General features: G+C 42.3%; 4 protein-coding genes across 9 annotated transcripts in view; 2 read left to right on the top strand and 2 right to left on the bottom strand.

Annotated features, from left to right (window-relative positions):
• Positions 1-3,170, bottom strand: part of LOC118937357 — a 29,501-nt gene extending 26,331 nt beyond the window's left edge. The window contains exon 1 of the mRNA XM_036935638.1: positions 3,118-3,170. The gene's annotated coding sequence lies outside the window, so the exon portion shown is untranslated. The remainder of the gene's footprint in view (positions 1-3,117) is intronic.
• Positions 1-11,211, top strand: part of LOC110530072 (protein ANKUB1-like) — a 99,721-nt gene extending 88,510 nt beyond the window's left edge. The window contains exons 3-7 of one of the 2 annotated variants that reach the window (XM_036936682.1): positions 4,449-4,502; positions 6,929-7,139; positions 7,283-7,397; positions 7,938-8,861; positions 9,685-11,211. In XM_036936682.1, the coding sequence (XP_036792577.1) occupies positions 4,449-4,502; positions 6,929-7,139; positions 7,283-7,397; positions 7,938-8,861; positions 9,685-9,766 (1,386 nt within the window). In that variant the 3' untranslated portion in view covers positions 9,767-11,211. Of the gene's footprint in view, positions 1-4,448; positions 4,556-6,928; positions 7,140-7,282; positions 7,398-7,937; positions 8,862-9,684 lie in introns of both variants that reach the window. The other variant, XM_036936703.1, reaches the window with a different exon arrangement.
• The window catches only part of LOC118937070, a 28,149-nt gene that overhangs the window by 5,750 nt on the left and 7,790 nt on the right, over positions 1-14,609 (bottom strand). For 2 of the 5 annotated variants that reach the window (XM_036934608.1, XM_036934605.1), the window contains 3 exons: positions 934-1,052; positions 669-705; positions 137-537 (listed from right to left, as the gene is read on the bottom strand). The exons of 1 other annotated variant lie outside the window; for it this stretch is intronic. In XM_036934608.1, the coding sequence (XP_036790503.1) occupies positions 137-537; positions 669-705; positions 934-1,052 (557 nt within the window). Of the gene's footprint in view, positions 1-136; positions 538-668; positions 1,053-13,950; positions 14,144-14,481; positions 14,570-14,609 lie in introns of those variants that run through there. 2 more of the 5 variants (XM_036934688.1, XM_036934606.1) reach the window with 2 other exon arrangements.
• Positions 3,590-14,609, top strand: part of LOC110511241 (protein ANKUB1-like) — a 48,071-nt gene continuing 37,051 nt past the window's right edge. Inside the window, exon 1 of the mRNA XM_036937037.1 lies at positions 3,590-4,015. The gene's annotated coding sequence lies outside the window, so the exon portion shown is untranslated. The remainder of the gene's footprint in view (positions 4,016-14,609) is intronic.

Genomic DNA, 14,609 nt, shown 5'->3' with positions numbered 1-14,609 from the left:
TAATTTCTCAGCACTATTGGAAACAGTTACGTCCCTCTATATTTTTTTTACTACAAAGCATGGAAATGTGTAATTTTCACATATGGTGATGCTGGAGATGAATATGAAGTTGTTAAATTTCCCTTTAAGAACATACCTCATGGCCCCCTTGGGCAGGTAGCTTCCACTGCCCAGACTGCCCTTAGTCAGGTAAATCTCCTTGAACTTAAGTTGTGATTCCTGTTCTTCTTCCTCTTCCTGCTCCATACAGTTGGAGGAAGGGTAGGGAGTCGGGATGCGAAAGCTATTGTAAGACTTTCGACTGCCTGGCCTCTTAGGTACACCAGCCTCAGTAAATCTCACGCGGGACTTGGTGTTAGTCTTATCGTCTAACAGACTGGTGAGTGACGCTGTGAGAGATCTCTGTGACAATGGAGAGGAGGCAGCATCTTGGATGCCCAGTAGTTCGTAAAGACCTGGGATGATGATCTGCATCAGCTTGTCCGATAAAAACTGGACAATCCTCAGACACAAGCCGGCAAGCTGTTGTTTTGTCAGCTGTATTCCAGAAACAGAAGAAGTGTTTTAAAATGTTGCATAGTGCGTCTTTTTAAAGCTTATGAACAAGGTTAAACATTAGGCAGAGTTTTCATGGTAATCTAATTAAATTGTCAGTAACATGATCTTACCGGGTCAAACATGCCCTCACGAATCCCCCTCCATTGCCTGAAAACAATATTGTTATAAATGTTGTCATATCAGGATGCGTGGCAGAATAGTTTTTATTTAATTATTTGCCTGATCGTGAAGTTATACTTGCTTTGTGTCAGTTGTTTTGGCAAAATTGCAATGTGACAACTTTTCTAGCACTGAACATTTTTTTCCGATTGATCAGTTTCTAATTTGATCCTATTTCCTTGAAGGTGTGATAGTACCAAAGAAAACAGAACATACTTCTCAGTTAGGTTTTGAAGGAAGTCCATAAGTGTCAGATGTTCCACATTGTTGAGCTTTCCCTCTTCTGTGGTTTCCATCACTGAGGTTGCTCTGCTCCTGGTACAATTGCTCTGCTCCTGGTAGAAATGTAATTATATTGCAAATAATCAAACTTAATATACAACAAATATCATACTGAAATAATTATTAACTGTTAAAGAGTGGAGGAGCATTGGCAACGTTGGGCCAATTAAACAACTGCAACACAACAGAGATGGTTGTGGTACGTCAACATTGCCAATGATAGCATCACTATAACATTTTACTGGATTAATGTTGTAATATGAAATGACAAGGTCAACTTACCACCTCATTGACAGCTTCAGAGGTCATCCATCACACAGACAGGCAGGTCTAGAGACTGGGACAAGGCTCTATGGTCATAACCAGGAGAGAATGGAAACATCAGAGCAGTCCCAATGGCAGAATCTAACCACTGTCTTCATGTCAAAGACTCACTCACTCATTTGCTTTGTCAAACCTACCCCTTAGAATGACTTCGATATTAACACTGAATATATTTTGTTATTAAGAGATCTCTCAATAATTAATCACAATAGCATATTGGTAGTAGTCAGTGACATATTAAAGCTAAGCAGGGCTGGGTGTAGTTAAAACCCTGGATGGGGTTCGATCCCGGGCTGAGGTGCTGCCTATAGTTTTTTTCTGAAAGTGTATATAATATTGAAAATCTGACATGGTTTCAAAGGTACAAATTCAACCTATTTTATACAAGGTTTGGCTATTCTGAATTTAGTTTACAATGATGACATCATCCTGTGGTTGAAATTTCACCCTCAAAACAACAGTTAGGCCTATACCCCATTATATCCACTACACCCCTCCCCTCCCCCCCCACACACACACACTTTATATTTTACCAATATATATGCAGCCCACCAGCCCTAAAGCATGAACATGTTTTTTTGCTAGAAAAAGTGGATTAAGAGAAGCAAAATGATCCTTTACGCTAGTTTCATCTAAATGGAAGGGCAACATGACATTGACAAACTTTGACATATCTGCTTTCACCGGGATTTAAAAACCCAGGCTTTCCTAAAATGTTTACCTCAGCCAGTCTAGAACCCAGGTGTGTCTGCAAAACACATGTACTCCTCCATAAGGTTCATGGGTTCCCTATTGTTTTATCCCAGTACAAGAGGGGCAACTGGATTCAGGATTAAACACAAGCAGTCTTTAAGGTATATCTTATTACAGTTTAGGCCTACCTTATTATTTTCTTCCATCTGGCAATATCATTTTAAGGAATGAAATCTGTTTTGTTGCTAGTATTATTAGTAACTGTAGGAAAATACAGCTGTAGAGTACAAGAATCAGCTACTTTCTGAAGGGCAGCCAAGCTCATAAGCAATTTAGAACCTACAGACAATTATGACAAAGTTGGAACGCATAAATGCGTCACAAACGCCTTGTGGTCACATGTTATTTTAGGGCGTGGCTCCGCATTCGTGACCGGTTCTCTTATTTCTATTTCCCGGTATCCGTTAGTGCTGGAATTTGCGATTAATACTTTTCTCATGCCGAAACCGGATTAAATACATACCGGTAGTTAAATGACAAAAATGATTATATTCGCAATGTCATTAAACAACAACAACATAAATAGCTACTACAGTACCATTTGTTTGATTTTTGTGGACCCACGACTAGACTTTATCCATGTTAGCTAGTTGCTAGCGATGCTAGTCAGCATAGGCTGCTACGTGATAAACAGTTCGCGTTAGCGAATTAGCTACCTAGCTAGCCAGCCTAACAAGCTGTCAAATCCAATGGAAACCGATGCAACCCTGCTGCCAAATAAGGGCTAGCTCGATGACCCGTGGTAACAGTGAGGTCCCCATGAGTTTCAAGGCTTTAATAAGTGCTATCGTGCAGAAAAAGCGAATAAAATACTGGTTGATGAGCTAGCTAAGTTAGCTAGCAAGACGGATATGACCGTTAACAGCGTGCATGCACAAATGCATGACGACACTTTGAATATAAGTGAAGCAGGCATGCAGAACGAGATCGCCCCACCAAGCCAGATAGTAGAGGGGTACAACAACGCCGGGACACAGAGGCATAGCTCATACAATTATATTTTGTCCGGGTCAATGACTATCCTTGTTGAATAATAAATACCTGCGTCAAATATATGGCATCGCATGCTAGTGCAAAGATAGCTTGCATGAGTTTTAAAAAATCAGGTGACCACTAGATGTCCTCGTATATCCACATTTAGATCAAATATACTTGGTTTTTCATCAGCACTGTGAATGACAAGCCCACTGAATCTAGTTTAATAATCTTTATACTCAGCAGGTAGAGGCCTAGGTACTTCAAATCAGTGCTTAATTTGAGCCGGATCATGCCAGAACAGGATCCGGCACCTTTCCGTTCTGGACTGCTTTGTTCCGGAACCTATTTGGCCGAATCCGGTACCTCTCGTGCCATGAAAAATAATGTTCACTTTTTGCTATGTAACAATTATAATAAAAGCGATCAAAGTTCATTCGAGTTGCCTCTTCGTCAATTATCCTACCCACTCATCTCTCCAGAGTTGCACTTCATCATTTGTTTCCTTATAGAATCATAGCTGCATGAAGGGTTCTGGGGGAATTTTCTAAAGTTACGGAATTACTGCTGTCTGTTCAGAAATAAATTAAATCATTCAGAATAGCCTAATACGTCATGAGAAACCCTATAATTTAGCTACAGAGGACCCATAGCTTCTTTTTTAAATAGCCTAGCTGCGGATTGTAGCCCAATAACAAAGAATAGCCTACAGTCGGGAACGCGAGGCAAATCTGTCAGTGAAAAAACAGCACGCAGACAAAACAGGCCTTTTGCAATATTTCAAATACAATCGAGGGAAAACACAGGTTGAAAAGCAATGACTCTTGCTGAAAAGACTATGCTGTAGACTACCAAAATATTTGATCAACTCCCAAATATTGTTTTACAAAACAGAGAGAGGGAGAGATAGGCTTTTGACACGAGCGCATCGACAATCTCCAGCGAGTGAGCTGCGCATCATTGGGTGAGTCAGTGAAACTGGAAAGCATTTTTAGGACTAATTTCCTCCTCATATTGTAGCCTACTATATGTTTCTCCACAAACCTAGGCCTATAGGCTATTGATGGATTCAAGACAAGGTCGTTTTTTATTGATCTCAGATACTAAGTTTGTCAGTGTCAAAGTAGCCTGCCATTTCGATCATTTGTGCGGATTAAAAAAAGATAATGCCAAAGTCTCCAGTCATGTAAAAGGATGTAGAATTGCACGAAATGCGGTTTTAAAAAGGCCAACACTTTCCCGGACCCTAGGCTACTAAAAATGTTCCCCATGTGTTCACCTACTGTAAATGGCTCTACTCTACTCAAATGTGATGATATGCGTGAGTTCTCATATCTCATGAGTGCTGGTACCACAGAACCCCCCTCTAGCACCCATCCATCCTTCGGGACAGCTGGGTCCTGACAGACGTTGGCATCACCCCTAGCAGTGCCATCTGCTGCCTGCTGAAGGTACCAGCCGAACACCTAGCTGTTTCTACCCGTGCTTGAAAATGCATATCAAAGTGAGCTGGCTATTGCTTGAAACAGCTTCATACTATCATTAACATAAAGTGTTTCAGATATAGTGTGGTAATATATAGTATGGTTATATAGTATGGTTATATAGTATGATTATATAGTATGATTATATAGTATGATTATATATATTATGGTGATATATAGTATGGTGATATATATAGTATGGTGATATATAGTATGGTTAAATAGTATGGTTATATAGTATGATTATATATATTATGGTGATTTAGAGTGTGGTAATATATAGTATGGTGATATAGTATGATTATATAGTATGGTTATATAGTATGATTATATAGTATGGTTATATAGTATGATTAGGTGATTTAGTTAATTCAAACAGGTGCCATTAATACAGGTAACGAGTGGAGGACAGAGGAGCCTCTTAAAGAAGAAGTTACAGGTCTGTGAGAGCCAGAAATCTTGCTTGTTTGTAGGTGACCAAATACTTATTTTCCACCATAATTTGCAAATAAATTCATTAAAAATCCTACAATGTGATTTTTCTGGATTTTTTTTGTCATTTTGTCTGTTACAGGCCTCTCTCATCTTTTTAAGTGGGAGAACTTGCACAATTGGTGGCTGACTAAATACTTTTTTGCCCCACTGTATAGTGTGGTGGTATATAGTATGGTGATATATATAGTATGTTGAGGTCACCCTGCTTGAGACTTAAAGTAATATTGCCCTTGCTCAACCAAGACCATGGTTATGGTAGAGTGATTGGTTAGTAAGAACACTGCTTCGTGAGTGTGAAGTGTTGTTGTACAGAGGTCCCTGGGTACATGTCCAGAGCCAGACAGGGACAGAACTCACTCTGTTCCACAAAGTTCTGTGGAAGATTTGCTAACAGAGGAGAGTGGTTATGTATCTAAGTACAAATTTAACCATCAGAATAATGTTTATTTGTGTTCCTTACTCCTTACTTACACATCCCATCATTGACATAGTCAAAGCCAGACCTTCTGTCTGTCTCTCCTTCTTGCTGGTTGACTAGAGTGGAACTCTATAGTATTGTATGGTTGACCTGGGATAGAGCTGAAATGTGGCCCGATGTAGTGTTGCCTTTGTACCTAACACCCTTACAGTCATAAACCTTTTCCCCATGTAATCGCCTCGACCTCAGTCTGGTGTTCGCTAACAGTATCTGAAGAGTCTGTATACCCAGTGGTGTATAGTACAGTAGAGCACAGCAGACTACAGCAGACTACAGTAGAGTACAGTAGAGCACAGCAGACTACAGTAGAGCACAGCAGAGTACAGCAGACAATACAGCAGAGTACAGTAGAGCACAGCGGAGTACAGCAGACAGAGTACAGCAGAGCACAGTAGAGTACAGTAGAGCACAGCAGGCCATGTAGTAGGAGAAGAAGAGGCCCTTTGGGTTCATTGAAATACATATTCATAATATTTCTGTTAACAATTTCATCTGCACCCAGATTAGTCTTCAATTTAATCTGCACCCAGATTAGTGTTCAATGTGATAGAACAAAACTCAGTACAGCACATGAATTAGAAAATGTTGTTACAAGTTTCAGCCACGAGATGGTGGTAGATTCTAAGTTTAAATAGCATGGACCTTTGATTTGTCTCTGGATAGAAATTGCCCTTGGGCACAGATCTAGGATCAGTTTACTCTCACCAAATCCTAACCTTTACCATTAGCAGTAAAAACACAAACCAGACCTAAGATCAGTGCAAAGGAGCCACTTCATCTTACCCCTGTAATTATATGACTCCTAACTTATATATACTGAGTGTACCAAACATTAGAAACACCTTCCTAATATTGAGTTGCACCCCGCCTTTTGCCATCAGAACAGCCTCAATTCGTTGGGGCATGGACTCTACAAGGTGTTTGAAAGCATTCCCCAGGGATGCTGGCCCATGTTGACTCCAATGCTTCCAACAGTTGTGCCAAGTTGGCTGGATGTTCTTTGGGTGGTGGACCATTCATGATACACACAGGAAACTGTTGAGTGTGAAAAACCCCAGCAGCATTGCAGTTCTTGACACAAACCGGTGCACCTGGCACCTACTACCCCGTTCAAAGACACTTAAATATTTTGTCTTGCCCATTCACCCTCTGAATGGCACACATACACAATCTATGCCTCAATTGTCTCAAGGCTTAAAAATCCTTCTTTAACCTGTCCGCTCCCCTACATCTACACTGAAGTGGATTTAACAAGTGACATCATTAAGGGATCATAGCTTTCACCTAGATTCACCTGGTCAGTCTTTGTCATGGAAAGAACAGGTGTTCATAATGTTTTGTTTACTCGGTGTATAAACACAACATAGGTATTTATGTAAAACAAGTGAATTTACTGTATGTCCATGGTCTTATACTTCAGCGGGAGCCGGTGGTGCGTGTGTTCAGTGCCGTGAAGGGGGAGACCCTCTCAGTCTTGGGCACTGTGTTTCTCCTGAGTACGTCTGTGGCCAGGCTCATGACCCTGGTGTCCCAGCAGTGTGGGCTTCCCGTCAGCTCCTTCAGACTGAGCTCTCCCACCGGCCTGCAAATCTACGACTGCAACCGGCTGCACGACTACGCCATTGACCTGGGTATGGCCTTCCTTGTGCAGTAGATCAATGGTCCTCTGGCTCAACACCTTATGGATGTAACACAGAGACAAATGGACTGTATGGAACACATTCTTGGTTCATGGAAACCAGGAGGACAACCTGCATGTGTCTCTGTCTCCCAGGGGCTACTCTAGTGTTGGACACCTGGGATGGGTGGGCGGAGTTCCTCAGAGGCTGCTTCCTGGGACACAGACTGACCGTCCAACGACACCTGTCTAGGGAGAGACCTGTGAGGAGGTCAGAATACACATCTACACACTGAACTGTATGATAGACTTACTATCAACAGTGATGGTACTGAACCTTTATATAGCTTACAATAATGGTACTGACCCTGTATATAGCTTACAAAGATAGTACTGACCTTGTATATAGCTTACAATAATGGTACTGACCCTGTATATAGCTTACAATAATGGTACTGACCCTGTATAAAGCTTACAATGATAGTACTGACCCTGTATATAGCTTACAATAATGGTACTGACCCTGTATATAGCTTACAATAATGGTACTGACCCTGTATATAGCTTACAATGATGGTACTGACCCTGTATATAGCTTACAATAATGGTACTGACCCTGTATATAGCTTATATTCTCGTGTTTTTTTCCTTCATACGTTTTTTCTCTTACCCTGATATTTAATACTGCATTGTGGGAAAGAGCTTGCAAGTAAGCATTTTACTGTACTGTTTTATAACCCACTGTATCTTGTGAACTTGACAAAAAAAACTTGAAACATGTTATAAATACATTGATTCTGTATTATTCCAGGTTCCAGCTCCGGGTGGCACTCTACATCGCTGCTTCTCTGGGCCACCTGGACCTGGCCGGCTGGCTGCTGGAGAGGGGGGTGCGTGTCATTGAGCCGGTGGGGGTTCACCCTTACCGTGAGTGGTGCCACCAGACGGCCCACCCCGACATCGCCAAGTGTCCCGCTGTCGCCTCCATCGAGCGCGGCCAGCTCACCATCCTCAAACTCTTTATCGCCAGCAGCGTTCTGACCCTTGCCTGTCGGGATCCCCAGGGTCGTGACCCCCTGAGGATCGCCCTTCAGTACGGCCACAGGGAGTGTGTGAGTCACCTGGCCACCAAGCTGTGCTCTGTGGTGGTCCTCCCAGGTATGGCCCTGCCCATGCGGACATACCTCCAGATAAAGGGCTGGGTGAGGCTGGGGCAGAGGAGGGCAGCATCCAGGCACTGCATGGGCCTCAACAGGGCTCCGTTCAGGACCAGGGTGGGCGACACGGTCCTGGTGGACGGCTTCACCCTCCCCAAGATGTCTTCCAAGCCCAGGAGGAGTGAGGCCAAGGCGGGTATCAGGGTGATGTCCACAGCCTCTCGACGTTTGACCCCCATCAACTGCCCATCTCATGTATCCTGCCCGTTCCGCGCCCTGGCATCCCAGGATAAACCTCTTCAACTACCGAAGCTACACCCTGTGGCCACGAGGGATGAAAGAGAGAAGAAGAGGGGATGTGGAGGGAAGGGATGTGAGGAGGATGAGAGTGGGGATCAGAACAGCAACCAATGGAGGAGCAGAGTCCCGCTCCCGCCCATTTCCAGAGACACCAATCTCAGACCTGTGTTTGCCTCGCCAAACTCCGCCCAGATACTCACCACCTCACTGGAGGCCTTTTCTCTCCACTGCGACCGCACACCCAGAGAAAACGCCATATACTGTTTGGCCTTGGCCAGGTTAGTCCAAGTTTAAATGACAGCTACGGTGAATATTAATATTTCTCTGGAGGTTTCTTATGAAAGGTGTGAATACTGTCAGAAGAAGCCTCCTATAATCAGTGGTGGTGGGGGGGGGAACACATGTAAAAGCTGTTTACACACTTTTTATTTTATTTTGTTCAAGCATTTACCCACCTTTTGTGGAAGATGCATTGAAAGTAGAGGGAGCGTTACTTCTTTAATCCTGAACGGCAATCAGCATTTACCAGTCAATGGTTTTACCACTACATCACTGCCTATGATATACCCTTATCCTCCCTGAATAGATTTCAGTACAAACAAATCATGAGCCAACCATCATGCTTAGAAGGTATATAGTCAAATCAAATCAACTCAAACTTTATTTTGTCACATGCTAAATACAACAAGTGTAGATCTTTCCGTGAAATGTTTACTTTACAAGCCCTTAACAAACAGTGCAGTTCAAGAAGAGTTAAGAGAATATTTACCCAATAAACTAAAGTAACAAATAATAAAACATTTGAACTTGTCCGGTGGCCATTTGATTAATTGTTCAGCAGTCTTATGACTTGGGGTTAGAAGCTGTTATAGGTTTACCCTAACAAGTCCTGAAACAAATCATGAGCCAACTATCATGCTTAGAAGGTATATAGTGTCAGTCTTATTGGTTCACCCTAACAAGTTGTTTCAGTATGGGGAGAGGATAGGATGTAAGGGCGCTTCATTAATGTATTGAGGCCATTACATATACAGTATTTCACAATGCTAGGACACAGATTTGGTCTCCTAACCTTGTTCTGGTTGATTGACTCTCTAACAGTGCCTTCACACAGAGACCATGGTTGCAGCAGCTGAATGTAGCGCGGACTCTGTCCAGGAGGAGTGCTCAGCACATTGGGTAGACACCAGGATCCTGGTCATTAGGCAGATTAAACATACTGAAACAAGGAGGGACAACCTGAAATTGTCCAAAAAGGAACTCTTATTTGAGTTTTTATTTTTTACAGTGAACAAGATGAGACTTTGGAACGGATGATGCCTGAAACAATGCGGACAACTTAGAATTTTGTTCCTTTGGATGAGGCTTATAGATATAGTCAGTACTGTGTTTGATTTGTGTGCAGAAAGTTTACAACGGCAGGCAGTGGATTCTCAGTCATTCCTCTCAAGGAACAAAAAACGTATCATATTTCACTGGCTATTTGTAGTAGCCAAATGTGAATGGAATTATTATTATTCTAGAATCATTCAGTTGACAATGTGACTGTGGTTGTGCTGTATGTGACTATGTGGTTGTACTGTATGTGATTGTACTGAATGTGACTATGTGATTGTACTGAATGTGACTATGTGGTTGTGCTGTATGTGATTGTACTGAATGTGACTATGTGATTGTACTGAATGTGACTATGTGGTTGTGCTGTATGTGATTGTACTGTACGTAATTGTAAGTGTTTGACATGGGTCTAATTGAGGCTCCAACCCCCTGCCTTAAAACTCTTTTATTAAGATGTGGATCATTATTGCTCATATGAGTCTGTGCTGTGTCAAAATAACAAATTCTTATTTACAATGATGGCCAAACGCGGACGACGCTGGGCCAATTATGCAGCACCCTATGGGACTCCCAATCACTTGGGAGTGGGAAGGATACCAAATCCAATATCACACACTTCTTCCTTAGTATTCTGAGAACTGTCAGATAGCTGTGAGAGCTATGAGTGGATCGTGGACCCATGCATAAATGATAACTTTACTGTAACTCAGTGGGGCAAGTAGAACATCCGGGTTAGTGTATGTGCATTATCTGGACAGTTGATTGTCTTTGTCTCAAAGCCTTTCCATTTCTGGGGTATTGAAGAAGCTTCTGATCTCAACCTTCTTGACAGGTAAGAAACACTTGGTTAGTGTATGTGTCTTATCCAATGGGTTGTCAGGTGAACGTTGAAGATGCTTCTTGGAGGTGATCTAATGATGTCATTGAATCGCTGTCATTGAGTTGCTCACTGGACAACACAATTCACTGAAAATTAAATCTGTCTTTCATTTCACTTATGTTGATACTTGATTGGCTATTTGCTGTCTTTTGAAAATCCAAAAATAAATATAACTGTTTTATGAAGCACTTGTAGACATTCATTGTTTTCAAAATCATATTTTCAGCAAAACAGATACATACTTTTACAATATGACATCAAATCAAATAAAAATAAAATAAGTGATATGTAAATGATTGGCAAAAGGCTCCAACCACCCAAGTCATAGACTGTTCACTCTGCTACCACACGGCAAGCGATACGAGAGCACCAAGTCTGGGACAAAAGGCTCCTTAACAGCTTCCACCCCCAAGCCATTAGACTGCTGAACAGCTTCTACCCCCAAGTCATTAGACTGCTGAACAGCTTCTACCCCCAAGTCATTAGACTGCTGAACAGCTTCCACCCCCAAGCCATAAGACTGCTGAACAGCTTCCACCCCCAAGCCATAAGACTGCTGAACAGCTTCTACCCCCAAGCCATAAGACTGCTGAACAGCTTCTACCCCCAAGTCATTAGACTGCTGAACAGCTTCTATCCCCAAGTCATTAGACTGCTGAACAGCTTCTACCCCCAAGCCATAAGACTGCTGAACAGCTTCTACCCCCAAGTCATAGACTGTTCACTCTGCTACCACACGGCAAGCGATACGAGAGCACCAAGTCTGGGACAAAAGGCTCCTTAACAGCTTCCACCCCCAAGCCATTAGACTGCTGAACAGCTTCTACCCCCAAGTCATTAAACTGCTGAACAGCTTCTACCCCCAAGTCATTAGACTGCTGAACAGCTTCTACCCCCAAGTCATTAGACTGCTGAACAGCTTCTACCCCCAAGCCATAAGACTGCTGAACAGCTTCTACCCCCAAGTCATAGACTGTTCACTCTGCTACCACACGGCAAGCGATACGAGAGCACCAAGTCTGGGACAAAAGGCTCCTTAACAGCTTCTACCCCCAAGTCATTAGACTGCTGAACAGCTTCTACCTCCAAGTCATTAGACTGCTGAACAGCTTCTACCCCCAAGTCATTAGACTGCTAAACAGCTTCTACCCCCAAGTCATTAGACTGCTGAACAGCTTCTACCCCCAAGCCATTAGACTGCTGAACAGCTTCTACCCCCAAGTCATTAGACTGCTGAACGTTAATTAAATGGCCACCTGCACTATTTGCATTGACCCCCTTTGTTATTGATGTATTTTTCTAATTGTTTTCCACTGACTCTCTTGAATTGGCTCGATGCACACTCACTACACTCTACCCACACATTCACTGTGACACTGACCGACTTTCACACTAGCTGCTGCTACTGTGTTTATTATCTATCCTGATTGACTAGTCACTTTTACCCTTACCTACATGTACAGTGCCTTGCGAAAGTATTCGGCCCCCTTGAACTTTGCGACCTTTTGCCACATTTCAGGCTTCAAACATAAAGATATAAAACTGTATTTTTTTGTGAAGAATCAACAACAAGTGGGACACAATCATTAAGTGGAACGACATTTATTGGATATTTCAAACTTTTTTAACAAATCAAAAACTGAAAAATTGGGCGTCCAAATTATTCAGCCTCCTTAAGTTAATACTTTGTAGCGCCACCTTTTGCTGCGATTACAGCTGTAAGTCGCTTGGGGTATGTCTCTATCAGTTTTGCACATCGAGAGACTGAAATGTTCCATTGTAGATTTTGCTTTATGTTTTGGATCATTGTCTTGTTGGAAGACAAATCTCCGTCCCAGTCTCAGGTCTTTTGCAGACTCCGTCAGGTTTTCTTCCAGAATGGTCCTGTATTTGGCTCCATCCATCTTCCCATCAATTTTAACCATCTTCCCTGTCCCTGCTGAAGAAAAGCAGGCCCAAACCATGATGCTGCCACCACCATGTTTGATAGTGGGGATGGTGTGTTCAGCTGTGTTGCTTTTACGCCAAACATAACGTTTTGCATTGTTGCCAAAAAGTTCAATTTTGGTTTCATCTGACCAGAGCACCTTCTTCCACATGTTTGGTGTGTCTCCCAGGTGGCTTGTGGCAAACTTTAACCAACACTTTTTATGGATATCTTTAAGAAATGGCTTTCTTCTTAACACTCTTCCATAAAGGCCAGATTTGTGCAATATACGACTGATTGTTGTCCTATGGACAGAGTCTCCCACCTCAGCTGTAGATCTCTGCAGTTCATCCAGAGTGATCATGGGCCTCTTGGCTGCATCTCTGACCAGTCTTGTCCTTGTATGAGCTGAAAGTTTAGAGGGACGGCCAGGTCTTGGTAGATTTGCAGTGGTCTGATACTCCTTCCATTTCAATATTATCGCTTGCACAGTGCTCCTTGGGATGTTTAAAGCTTGGGAAATCTTTTTGTATCCAAATCCGGCTTTAAACTTCTTCACAACAGTATCTCGGACCTGCCTGGTGTGTTCCTTGTTCTTCATGATGCTCTCTGCGCTTTTAACGGACCTCTGAGACTATCACAGTGCAGGTGCATTTATACGGAGACTTGATTACACACAAGTGGATTGTATTTATCATCATTAGTCATTTAGGTCAACATTGGATCATTCAGAGATCCTCACTGAATTTCTGGAGAGAGTTCGCTGCACTGAAATTAAAGGGGCTGAATAATTTTGCAAGCCCAATTTTTCAGTTTTTGATTTGTTAAAAAAGTTTGAAATATCCAATAAATGTCGTTCCACTTCATGATTGTGTCCCACTTGTTGTTGATTCTTCACAAAAAAATACAGTTTTATATCTTTATGTTTGAAGCCTGAAATGTGGCAAAAGGTTGCAAAGTTCAAGGGGGCCGAATACTTTCGCAAGGCACTGTACATACTGTATTACCTCAACTACCTCGCACCCATGCACATTGACTCGGTACTGGTACTCCTTGTATATAGCCTTGTTATTGTTATTGTGTTACTATTTAGAAAATATTTTCTTACTTTTTAACTCTGCATTGTTGGGAATGGGCTCGTAATAAAGCATCTCACAGTTGTTTTCGGCGTATGTGACCAATACGATTAGATTCTCATCTGAACAAATGAATGCTCTCGTTGTTATAATGAGGAATTTATTTAAATAATTTGGTTTTCCTTGAAGATTTGAATGTGCTGAGAAAGCCTTTCGTGATGGATCTAGACAATCTGGTGAAAAGGGAGGGTTTGCGACTCTTCTCTTCAAGTGGGAAGGACGATGCGATATCATAAATTCCCTCTGGAGAAAAGGAGCCATGAGATGTTGTCATCGTCTCTGCAACGAAAGACCATCCAGCATGCCATCAATTTACATTTTTACTCATTTATCAGACACTCTTATCCAGAGAGACTTACAAGGAGCAATTAGGATGAAGTGCCTTGCTCAAGAGCACATTGACAGATTTTGCCTCGTGAACTCAGGGATTCTGAACCAGCAACCTATCGGTTACTGGCCCAACCTCTTAACCCACTAGGCTACCACCCAGCCCACAGTACAGTATGTCATAGGTAACAACTCAGAGTACAATGTCTTTCCAAATGAATTAGTGGAATGGTAAAGGGATAATGTCTCAGTCTTGACTGAGCAGCAGCCTAAACAGCAGCAGGGCTTACCTGTAAAGTACACAGTAGGGCAAATGTTCTGAGGCTGGTACTCCAGAGACTCTTGAGGACAGAGGTTCTTACTAACATTCTTGGAACCCTGGTTGGTGGGAAAAGGCACATTAAAACAAACTGAAATG

The sequence above is a fragment of the Oncorhynchus mykiss genome, chromosome 1, assembly GCF_013265735.2.
Source record: "Oncorhynchus mykiss isolate Arlee chromosome 1, USDA_OmykA_1.1, whole genome shotgun sequence".
Taxonomy (NCBI): domain Eukaryota; kingdom Metazoa; phylum Chordata; class Actinopteri; order Salmoniformes; family Salmonidae; genus Oncorhynchus; species Oncorhynchus mykiss.
Note: the sequence above shows the minus strand (reverse complement) of the source record. Positions and strands in the feature narration are given on the sequence as shown.